A 12,500-nucleotide genomic window follows, 5' to 3' on the forward strand; every position below is an offset into this window, starting at 1 on the left:
TCTCTCTCTCTCTCTCTCTCTCTCTCTCTCTCTCGTTGTGTGTGTGTGTGTGTGTGTGTGTGTGTGTGTGTGTGTGTGTGTGTGTGTGTGTGTGTGTGTGTGTGTGTGTGTGTGTAAGTAACGTATATGTATAATTTTTCTATCATCTATTTTTATACCGAAAATATGTATATTATATATATATATATATATACGTAACATATGGATGATTAAAAAAAAATTGAAATTTTCTTAAATATGTTAAATATGTTAAAATGTATTTGATTTTCATCACAAAAGATTATAATTGTATCTATATAGGCAATCAAAGAATCGACAATTTGATTTATTTATGTCTAAAAATTAACTTTTATGCATGAAAATCTCAGTCCGCACGTAAGTATGAAATTTATACTAAATCCATGTTTACGACAAATTTTAAATTATTTACCAATTTTTTCACTTTATATGTATTTTATATTTGTCGTACTTATTATATATTTTTTCATTTTATTCGATTAAATTTTATTTACAAAAAGTTACCTGTCTCAAACTTTGTCCAATTTTAAGTTCCCTACTTATAAGATGTTTATAAAAAAATGGCATTTACAGTATTATAAAAAAATTACTTTCAATAAATAAAAAATTACATTTAATAAATACAAAGATTAGCGAAGATTAAGATGATTTTTATTTTTCAGATATTAATAATTGCTTAAATAAAACGTATGAAATTTTGAATGATGCAGAAAAGCCAGATACGTATATTAAAAAAAGGAAAAGTCTTGTAGACCAATTTTTATGAAAAATATGCTGTAAAAACCAATGTTCATAGTATAACGGAACAAATGTTTAATGTAAGGGGTAGATTGCTGATATCGAGCTAAAGTTTTATAGAATTTTTTTGTGGATTGGAATATTCTAATGGATGAACCGAAAGAATTCAAAAAACCGAAAAGCAAAGACCATCCTAAGGCATAATTTTTTAATATTAATATCTATAATTACATAAATATATACAGAAATACAAAATATTCGATGTATTTATGCATGTGCGCGCACTGTGCTATCGAATTATTGAACGTTAAAACAAAAATAATCTTCTGTTTTAACGTTCAATAATTCGGTGGAAAAAATCGTACAACGTTCAATAAAAAAAACAAATTAAAGGTGAAGATTCACTCTTTCGACTGCTATAAACCGCATTTTCGTGTAATTTTTTACCTCACACCATAGACCTCTAGCCTAAAGTTTATGAAAAATTTTTGAATTTCCATCGGATATCCATTTGTGTCCGTATAACTCCATAAAGTATCAGTCATATTGAAATTTCAATTATAGATTTCAAATATAGATTTCGAAAGTAGAGATTTCAATCTTTAAAATGCTTTTTTAATTTTTTGTCTGTGATTTTTCACTGAGTTACGGTGTTCTGAATATTGCCCAATTTTTAACGTGTTTGAAAGTGTTCCCTAAATTTTGTTGAGTAGTGTGTATATATTTACTTACCGCACCATAAGCATACATATTATTATGTGTTTGACTTGGGTTGACTTTGCTTAATAAAAATCTAGCTTGAGAACCACCTTGCTCCGTGTCAATATATCTCGGCGCAGGAAATCTAACAGCTAATGTATCAGCAGCATCATCAACAGGTGCTGCTAATAACTGTCGAAAATTTTCGTATTCTGGTAAATCTTGATATTTCAATTGTCGCCACTGTGCAATAGTCTATAAAAATATAAATTTTAAAACATTACAAAAATTTGCTTTGTTAACAAGTTTTATATACAGTTAATTAAAATATACACAATTGCGCAGTTCTGTATGCATGTGCAAAAAAATTTTTGGCATGAATTTTTTACAAAATATATAAATTTACAGGGAACAGAAAGTAAATTTTGAAACTCCCTGATTTTTTAAGGTTTTTCCAGACGATAAGAGTTTTTAAGAATTTTTCAGACGAATGGAGAATTTTTCATGACCATTATCTAATACGTAATCGTAGCGAATTCGATTGGATACATTCAAGACGCACATTAAAGCTATCGTATTACAAATTAGCATAAAAATATGTTTAATATAAATGTAAAAATGAATTAATGAAATGTTCAATATATTTTATTGTGCTTTCAACTAAAATCTATATTTTGATTCGACTTGCATTTTATACTTTTAAACAAATTAAATCAGCGTATAACGGCTTTAATATACTTGTTCAAAATAGTTATTAATCTACTATGTTTATTAATCTATTATGTTCAAAAATAGTTCATCTACTGATATTATAATAAAGATAATTACTATATGAAGCAAATGAACATTGTTATGAATTTATTTTGACATATATATAATGCATTCTTCTTCTATCTTCGTTGTTTATTAGATAAAACAAGGATAGAATGACAAATAACATTAATAATGTCTCTCCACTTGTAATATCTCGTTATTGAATTAATACTTTTTACTTCATATATATATATATTTCAATATTAGTTATGCATACGTAATGTACAAATAAATTTCATATATAAAAGCAAGAAAATTTTCTTAATACAAATATTATTGTTTGATAATCTTGAAGTTGCTGATAAGGCCTTCGTGGAGCACTTTTACATTTGTCATATCATTATGCCTGAAGCTCGCGAAATGTCAACTCCGACTTTAATACTTTTTTAATAATTTAAAAACCGTTAACTTCGATATTTTCGTATTAGAATTTTCATATTAGAATATTTCAAAAGAATCCGCTCTTAAAAGAACTTGCGGTGATTGTGGAACACTAATCTATTTTTTTCGCTTTTGACATCATAATCTGAGGTGCTATTAGTGAACAAGGATCTTAATTTATTAATTTATTCTATTTACCTCTCCATGAAATATAAGTATCTGAAAAAATGTATCCATCAACAGAATTCTATCAGGTTGAATAGATGATGTATCTAACAATACAGCCTCTGGAGGACCATTAAATCCATAACTATATAAAACTGGTTGGATCATAACTAAAGAATCGGCTACATTTTCACGCATAAGCATATGCCTGAAACATATCAAAAAATATATGTAAGTACATTCTAATAATCTAATGATTAAATTCTTGAATAGAGGAGAAACCGAGTAACAAAATCCTCTATCATTTTGTAATTTTCAAAATTAACTCGCTTATTCAGCGAAGCTTATTCATCTTTAAAAATTAATATCTCGTTAATCATTGCGAAAATTGTAAAACGCGATAGAGGACTTTCTTATTCAGTTTAATCCATTCTGCCTCTATACAAGAGAATTTGATCATTAATTATCAATCATATATATCATAAACATATGCGTTCTTACAACTTGATTATCTTAGAAAGTATTGGTTTATTGGAAAAATGTTTCAGATAAAAGTTGTAGAGTTTAAGATCTATTTATTGAGCTTATTAATTTGACCTTGGATGGCATGACCAAGGTTACATCAATTTTTTTTTAAATAAAAACCCCCACATTTTTTATATTCTTATGGCTTGAGAACTTTTCGAAACATTCTATAACGAAAGCATTTTTCATTACATACTTTTTTAGTTATAAAACTAGAAATTTATACCGCCAGTATATCAACATTATCCATTGTGTTCGATTAATGAAATCTTTTATTAAAGAAACTTTTAAATGTTGTTCACAATTATTATCTTGACTTGATTATGATAATACGTCAAGATCTTTAGAGATTTTTTTATTTTCATTTTTAGTGTAAGAATGAAAAGGAGAGAAGTACAGCCTTATAATTATGTCTATGCGTATGCATAGACATGTGTCAATCAATGCAGAAAAGAAAAATTCAAAGAGTCGAACCGAAATTATATTTCGGAATGAAATTTCGGATCAGTTATGATTATGGTTCGAGACTACCCTACTTTCAGTTCTAGTTCTTTTAGCAATAACGATAATTACACGTATATAATTACCGAAAACCAAAAGGAACGAAAAAGATTTATTCAAAAAATACTTCAGTTATTTATTTTTAAACTACAATAATTAATATTCATATATTATAAATATAAACTGTAAGTAAAAACTTTAAGTAAAAAATAAAAATCCAAACCGTAACCTTTACGGTTACAGTAAAAAAAAACTGGAATAAAAAGTTGGATTTAGCCTCAGATTATCAAAATTTTTTGGTCCGAGTCCTTAATAGAAATCTAAATTTATTAATAAATTTTAAGTATCATATGCATAAAAAGTAAGAAATACATATACATTTCATAAAAATTAAAAATATTCTTACCTATAAAAGCTGGTTTCATCTGGTGAATTATTGAATACTTGTAAAAATTGGGATCTGCGCAAGTGATACATAAATTGTGGATACATAGAAAAATTTTGTGCTAATCTAAAGCTATTTGGATCATCTTTTGCATATTCTCCAAACTTCTGACACTGCAAAAATAAATGTTTTATTTCTTAAAAAATATAAAAGAATATATAATTACAAAATTATATGCCATTTAAGAACATTATAATTGTATGTAATTTTTCACAATTTTATTAAGAAACTACTAACAAGTCTAATCAGCATTCGATCGACCCATCTTAAAACATCTGGACCATCATCACTTTCTGCTCTGAATACGGCCAAACGCGACATGAGAACAGCTGCTGCTTCTTGATCAAATCCAGCACTTATATGATGCAATGATGATGATGCATCTGCCCAACTGTAATTCAAAATATATTCTAGAAATATTAAATATCTATAAATTATCATGTAATATACATGGTATTGATAATTAAGTTCTTGGACTGAGGCCATAAAAGCAGAAAAAAAAATCGAAAATGTTAATACCATCATATAACATATATATAGTCCACCTTAGCTTTCACATTTACATCAGCTTTCACTTTTACAATGATTGAATGATGCCCGAGAAAATGCTTCATTCCGAATTCGCTTTTAATTCTCTCATCATAATGTACTGGATTGATGACATATCCATTTCCTTAAACTCAGATCCAACGCGATGAACTCGGGCGATCAATTCTCTTGATTACTCAAGTTTATTGCATTAAGATTGAGCTTAAGAAAAAAAGATCCTGGTTTCTTCTGCAAAACGTTTCAACGCATTTTTTGATTATCTCAGAGAAATGAGAGATCTCCATGTTAATCCATTCATTCTACTCATCTGATGTAGCAACTAACTTTTTTTTACTTCCTTTATAGAATATAGCCTTAAATTAAGGCTCCTGATTAATCGCTGCGATCACATTGAATCGTGACATCATGAAGAAATCACAAGAAATGACACAATGATTTTTCTTGCCTACTATTTGTAAATAAAGAGAATTTCGATTAAACGAAATAACGAGATCGCTTTAAAATACTCGTAAAAATGTACTGAAGCTACCTCCCCTGACAGTCAATAAATAGTCAAAAAAAGGCACATAAAATTCGTTTATTAGTTTTTATTTAATACGCACGCGTAGCTTATTTCCATTTCATGATCTTTTTTTATTGACTAATCAGGAATGATAAAGATACTTTCTCGGTCTATTTTTACAAGTGTTTTAAAGCGATCTCAACATTTTATTTCATCCAAATTCTCTTTATGTATAAATGGCATGCGAGAAAAATCAACGTATTATTTCTCGCTTAACATCGCGATTCAATATGGCTGAGACTACTCAAGAGTATTAACAATTGCAATGAAAGAAACAAGGATTTAAAGATGTATCATCAATCTAACACGATTGTAACAAGAAAACTTAAAACGATTCAGGAAGAAGCGTTTTTTTAAGGCATTCTTCGAGTATGTTTTTACATTGCTTTAGTCTGGGAACTTAATTGTCATTACGTATATATTGAAAAATAGAAAGAAATACTTACTTCCTTGCAACAGTAGTAACTCTGATTCTTCTTTGTCCACTACTATGTTGATATTGAGTAATAAATTGCATACATCCTCTTCCACCTTGCGGAATCGGAGCTGTATGTTGATTTACGACTTCAAAGAATAATGCTGTTGTTGTAGATGGTGTTAACGAACAAAATTTCCATTGACAAGTACCACCTAAACCTACTTCTTGCTCTCCAACACTAGATCCTTTTACTCCTAATGATACACAAGGCCCAATTGCTCCAGAAACTTTAATTTCCCGAGATGTTTTTACTTCTAAAGTGGCATTAAATGCCATTTTCAGGTATTTACCATCTTTAGCAAATACTCGTTGAAAAGTTTGTTTAAATAAAGAAGAATTAAATGAATCTCCCATTACCATGTGACCACCAGTAGAATTACAACATTGACGCATTTCTAACAAACCAGTTTGATCAAGGGCACAAGAATAAATATCTATTATATGACCATTAGTTGCAGCGCGTGATGCAAGTGCATCATAATGCTTAGTTGCCTTTTTCATATGCTTAGCGTTATCTTTTTGTATATCATGATGTGATCTAATCGGTTGTCGCAAATCATCAGTTACTACTTGGCCAGGTCCTTGAGAACATGGTCCGCCAACAAATAACATAATCCTGAAACAGATTAGATTTGATAGAATTAACTATATATAATATTAATGTATGATATAAATATAGACAATATACATGATGAAACCAGAGTCATTGAATTAGTTTTTTACCCTATGAGAAAATTATCGACTTCATCTATCTAATTTATTTTTTATTTTTATTATTTTTTATTTTTATTATAACATGTGCAGTCGATAATTTTCTTCGACTTTGATTCACTCTATATTTATTATAATGTATAAATACCTAGCACCAGTATTTGCATAACTAGCTTCTAAAAGACCTGTGGCAACTGCCAATGCCACGCCTGTAGACCGTAATGAACGTTTTCCTGGTCCAACAGGCCAAGGATCACGTTGTAACTCTCCCAAAAGATCTGTTAAACTCATGTCACATTTGTGTACCGGTTGTAAAAAACGATTAGCAGGTGGTAATGGTTGTACACCAGATCCTCTTGGCTGATTTGGATTTTGTCCTGGAATTGGTCTACCAATACCTATCAAATACAAAATAAATTATATATAATTAAAATGCGACAACTTAGAATAAATAATTTAAAGTTTAGCTATTACCTAACATATCTTGAACTTGTTTTGGTTGAAGATCTTTTGTGCCACGAAATACATAACTTTTACTGCAACCGTCACATCCCAATTCATGAACTTGAACCATTTTACCAAATGTAATAAGACCAATGAGGGCATTAGATGGAAGTAAAGATAATGACATTTGTAATGAATCTTTAAGTGCTCCTAATTCTTCATCATCCAGGCAAGTATCCACAACAAGTAGAAATATAGGTGGTAAACATTGGGCACGCTAAACATAATATGTATACATTATATGCATGTATAAGATATGGTAAAATTTAATTTAAAACGTAACTTCAGTTTGACAAACATAGATAATAAATTATATACATAAAAATTGAAGTCAAATCAACCATGGTAGTGTCGCTGCGCGTGCCTTAGCGCCGAGACTACCAGTGTCTCCAGATACTCTCGGTAGGAGACAAAAAACTGCAAATTATACAATCATAAATATATATGTTCAACATTCAATATATTTTTCATGGCATCTAGATTTTCCTTCTAGTTTTGGAAATCTATTATAAAAAATTATCTTTTAACTATCATGATGCTAATAATTCAATTTTACAAATTTATTACAAAATTGATTATAATTTTATATGTACATAATCATAAAATTATATTATGTTATATAATTAATTATATAACATAATATAATTTTATTATATATAATTAATTCTGTAATAAAAGTTGATTTCCTTACTAAATAGAGGAAGTTCCCCTATATAAACGGCCACCTTTTTTTATCTAATAAACTAAAGCCGGCGACATACAATACTATTTTTCCTGCTTTCTAGCCAATTTTGCTACCAATTTTGTATTGGCTGTAGTGCTGTCACTTCCATCTAGAAGTACTAGAAATCCAGTAAGAAAAAAAGCATCCTGTGCGGCTAGTTTAACAGAGATAGACCTAATAAATATAATATTAAATTAAATAGTTTTAATTAAACTCTATTACAAGCAGTGATTACTTAGAAAATTTACTCTTATTAGAGATCGGAGAAATATGCATAATTTTTGTAAAATGAAGAAAATATTTCGATATAAAAGAAATTGTAACGTTAAATGAAATCATCATCTCTGTTCTAACGAATACAACAATGTATGTTATAAAAAAATTATTTTACAAATTGTACAAATTATTTTGATTTAAAATTTAACGAGACTATTGCCTTTTCAGTTTCGACCTATAGTACAGCCAACATTGGATTCTCATATTGACGATTAATTTATGATCAGGATGCCAACATGTTACAGGTCAATCGTCAATGCGAGTCGGAAATTGGCCACATAGGACTACATAGGACCGAAATTAAAAAAGTAATAGTTGCCTACAAAACTTTAAATCGAAACAATGTGTAAAATAATTTTATTACATCTTACATCTTTGTATTCATTAGAATAATGGACGCTACAACTTCTATTACATCAAAATTTTTACTTTATCGTGCAAAAGTTATGTATATATCTCTCCATTCTCTATTATGGATAATCTTTTTTAGTGATCATTGTGCTTACAATAAAGTTAGAACCATTTAATTTAATACTATATTCATTAGGTCTAATATCTCCGATAATTTATGAGACGAAAAGGAATAACACTTACGAAGAAATTCTATATAATACTCCTTTTAAATTATTTCAAATTATTAAATGAAATCATCATCTCAGTCCTATTGCTTGTGGCCGAGAGTGGCGACTTCTCTCATATGCCTGTGGTGCGCACGCTGATTGTACACAGTCATATGAGACCTACTGTTTAACGATTCCAAACGACTATTTTTGTTAGAGAAGTTCTCTTGGCAAAGATACATTCAGTGATTTGCCATTACCTTCAATTACAGTAAAAAAGTTTCCGAGAAGAGCTACGAGCATTCGAAAAATTTTTCGGTTCTGCCTGGAATCTCTGGCATAGCAGTCTCATGCATTGCCACTACGCCACGCTCGCACTCAAATGAAATTAAATGAAATATGTATTGATAAAAAAATATATAATTTAGGAAAGTAACACACACATCACACATACTATAAACCAAATAATAATTAAATTAATTTTTAGCAAAAATAAATAAATATTCTTACTTTATATCTTTTATTTCTTATAAAGGAAACTAATAAAAACTTTTGTCTCTATCTTATTTATAATTCATTATTGTATGTTCCTACCATTATTGTATACTCAATTGTTGAAAACATTGGGATAAGTTCTGCAGGCTGGTGTTGTTCTGAAATTGCAGCATACTGTGGTGGAAACTAAAAACATACAAAGATGTATGAGTATATAATGTGGTTCAACAATTGATAATCCGTAATCAAAAGTCTTAATCAGTATCTTATGCCTATCCAACAAGAGTCGTAAGTCATAAGAAATTAACCAATCACAGTTGAATATGAAATAATTGATTATGACTGATTACACTGTTATGTAGAACAGATTTTAACCTTAATCATATATACAAGTTGACTATTGACCAACATCACTGATTAAGACTTAAGACCACTTAGAAATATGATTAGTAAATCTTAAGACTAGTTATATGGAAAACTGAGTCTCAATAAGGGAAATCAATTTTCATATGTAATGCAGTTTATAATGCAGTAAACAAAAGATATCACAACAAGATAGACACAACGTTCAATAATATAGTTCTTGAACTATAATGTAAAATTCAAAAGTGTAAAATTTGAGCCCACAGAGTATCTTTGATATACCATAGCTCAAGAACTATCTATCTATTAGCTAACAAAGAAAGCAGTTTTGCAACTGTTATAAAATTTTCTCATATAATTAGTCTTTGCTTTTCTTATGGATCTAAATTATATTGAAGAATTTTACAACAATTGCTTTCTCTGCCATTATTTGAATCATATGTATACAAGGTGTCCCGAAATTTGCGAATTACAGTAAGAAAGTTTCCAAAAAATTAAGTACAAAAGTCATTTGTGAATTTTTAATTTAAGCAACAGTTTGTGAAATAATAAGTACAGCTAATTATGGATTATGTTTAAACGGACATTTAAATGCTAAAGTATGCGCTTTCTAATATTACTTTATATATGATTTATATACTTTATATACTTTATTTATGGACAAGAGATCGTCATATTTAACTCACATAAATCTCAAAAATTACTTGAAATAAAAATAACTTCTTCACAAATAACTTTTTTACTTAATTTTTTGAAAACTTTCTTCCTAAGGTATTCGTAAATTTTGAGACATGGCTATAACATTTTTTGTTTATTATAAGCTATGTAAAAATCAACTCGTCTCACCAGATCCAATTTGCCATATAATTAGTGCAGAATTCTTTTACAAATTAAATTGTTATTACTAATACTATATTTCATCAAGGTAAAAATTAAATATTTATCTCGTTAAACTAATAGAATTTAAAAAAATGTTTAGTTAATTAAAAAAATGTTAAATTATTATTATAACACTAAAAGCTACTATTTTAGCAGCAAAGTCTGCTAACATGATAGCAGAAATTAAGCAGAATTCATATATGTAAATGTTTATTTTATTCTATTTCTATATCGCAAATATATCAAACTTTTCATATTTACAAATATGATTCTACAGTATGATTTCTACAGATTCTTTGCAGTCATATTCTGTTAATAAAATTTGTTATATTTCCGTCAATACTCTATATTCCAATATAAAAAAATATATTTCTACTGTATATTCCAAATTCTGACCGAACATACAGCCTTTTTAATGATAACAAACCTTTTTAATGATGACAAAATATATAGCAGATACTTTTGAGAATCTCTTTATAAATTTGCTGTCTGAATATATTTTCTAATTAAGCAATTAATACACATTATTAAATTTTACTTATTGATATGGTTTAATATATAATTGAAAACAATACAGCCCACATTAAAAGTAAAATGTAAATTTCTTTTCTTACAGGATTTCTTTGAAAGCAAAAATTGCAGACCCATAGCTTTGCACGATAATCCACTTGACACAATGGATTTAAAATAGCTCTGCAAGTAGATCTTGTACATAAAACTGGATCATATTGAATTGCTGGAAGATTTGGTCGTTCTTTAATTGGTTGGTACAAAGTACCCAACGGAACAACCAGTCTGGTAGCATCGATACGTGATGAGGGCCACACATTCCATGTGAATCGCACTCCGTCGCGATCTTCGTTTTGTTGAATAAAATCTTCATATGTCGTCATAATACTGCAAGATACAATTTATTTTTTAATACAAATTATTTATTTCATCTTTTAAAATTAATTTCTTTTTTTCTATATAATTGTCTATTTTGTAATATAGAAATATAAAATAATGAAGTTTGGGAAATAAATATTGAAAAATCAATATTTATATAATAATAGTTTAGTAACAGATTTAAATAAATACTTACGATTATTTCTGCATACGAAAAATACAAATTAGTTACAACTATTATATTCACTAATACAATTCCCTTAAAATACTGTTAACAAGAGATTACATAGAATTTTATTAAAAAATAATATTTCTCTCAAACACTACAGCCACGTCACTTGGAAGATTAAACGCATGCGTACTACGTCTTCCGCGTGTACAAACCACAGATGTCTATACTACACCTAGATCGCTAAAGCCAATAAGCTAATGGCATATACAAAAACTTTTAAAGTGCATTCACATGCAAGCGTGAAGCTCCAAGCAACGGAAGCAATCAACGATTTTTACAGTGGTGTGAAAAATATTTTCCACTATCCGTATCCAGTATCGTCGGTTACCAGCTGATTGATTGCTAATTTTCGCTGCTTGATACTTGACGCTTGCATGTGAATGCACTTAATGCGAAAAATATCGACTGCGAAAAATATACTGACAGCAATACAGTGGCCAATACGGTGACAAGATTCTAATTCAGCTAGCAATCTAGCAGGACAAGCATTGTGTGCCACTGGATTTTTTGTTGTTTTGTAAACGTCCATTAATACAGATGCTATTAAAATTTTAATAAAAACATTTTAATAAATCTTTTTCTGAAACAAGTTTCTGAAGCATTATTAAACCGTTTTTAAGAAAGCTGTGTAAAATCTTCAATCGGTTTAAAGTATCAAAATTCGATGTTACCAACTTTCGATGTTAAGATTAAGAAATGATAAAGGATACTTCGTCTCAGGTTTCGTATCAAGTTTTATAAAGCTACTTTATTTTTAGTGGAGGTAAAATACGTAAATAGACACCAGTTTTAACTAAAACGGTTTTTACTAAAACAGTTTCATCGGCGTGTAAACGTAGTCATTGTGTCCGGCTTAGGAATTTCAACCTATCAGAAACTGTGTATTTCAGTGCATGGTTTCTCAATAGCTGCATTCAGCGGATTCAATAGTCGAGCGAGTGCTCGCTGCTATTGATATTCTTCCAGAAATGTTGATTGGATGAACCAAAAGAAT

The 12,500-nt window shown here is 28.9% G+C and overlaps 1 protein-coding gene across 1 annotated transcript in view; it reads right to left on the reverse strand.

Moving 5' to 3' along the window:
* LOC105617635 (protein transport protein Sec23A) overlaps positions 1–11,279 on the reverse strand; it is an 11,676-nt gene extending 397 nt beyond the window's left edge. Inside the window, exons 1-9 of the mRNA XM_012199190.1 lie at positions 11,001–11,279; positions 9,244–9,330; positions 7,060–7,306; positions 6,734–6,983; positions 5,843–6,490; positions 4,523–4,676; positions 4,247–4,398; positions 2,848–3,022; positions 1,489–1,710 (exon numbers count right to left, since the gene is read on the reverse strand). Of these exons, the coding sequence (XP_012054580.1) occupies positions 1,489–1,710; positions 2,848–3,022; positions 4,247–4,398; positions 4,523–4,676; positions 5,843–6,490; positions 6,734–6,983; positions 7,060–7,306; positions 9,244–9,330; positions 11,001–11,279 (2,214 nt within the window). The remainder of the gene's footprint in view (positions 1–1,488; positions 1,711–2,847; positions 3,023–4,246; positions 4,399–4,522; positions 4,677–5,842; positions 6,491–6,733; positions 6,984–7,059; positions 7,307–9,243; positions 9,331–11,000) is intronic.
* Between the last annotated feature and the right edge of the window lie 1,221 nt (positions 11,280–12,500).

The sequence above is a fragment of the Atta cephalotes genome (genome assembly GCF_000143395.1).
Source record: "Atta cephalotes unplaced genomic scaffold scaffold00013, whole genome shotgun sequence".
NCBI lineage: Eukaryota > Metazoa > Arthropoda > Insecta > Hymenoptera > Formicidae > Atta > Atta cephalotes.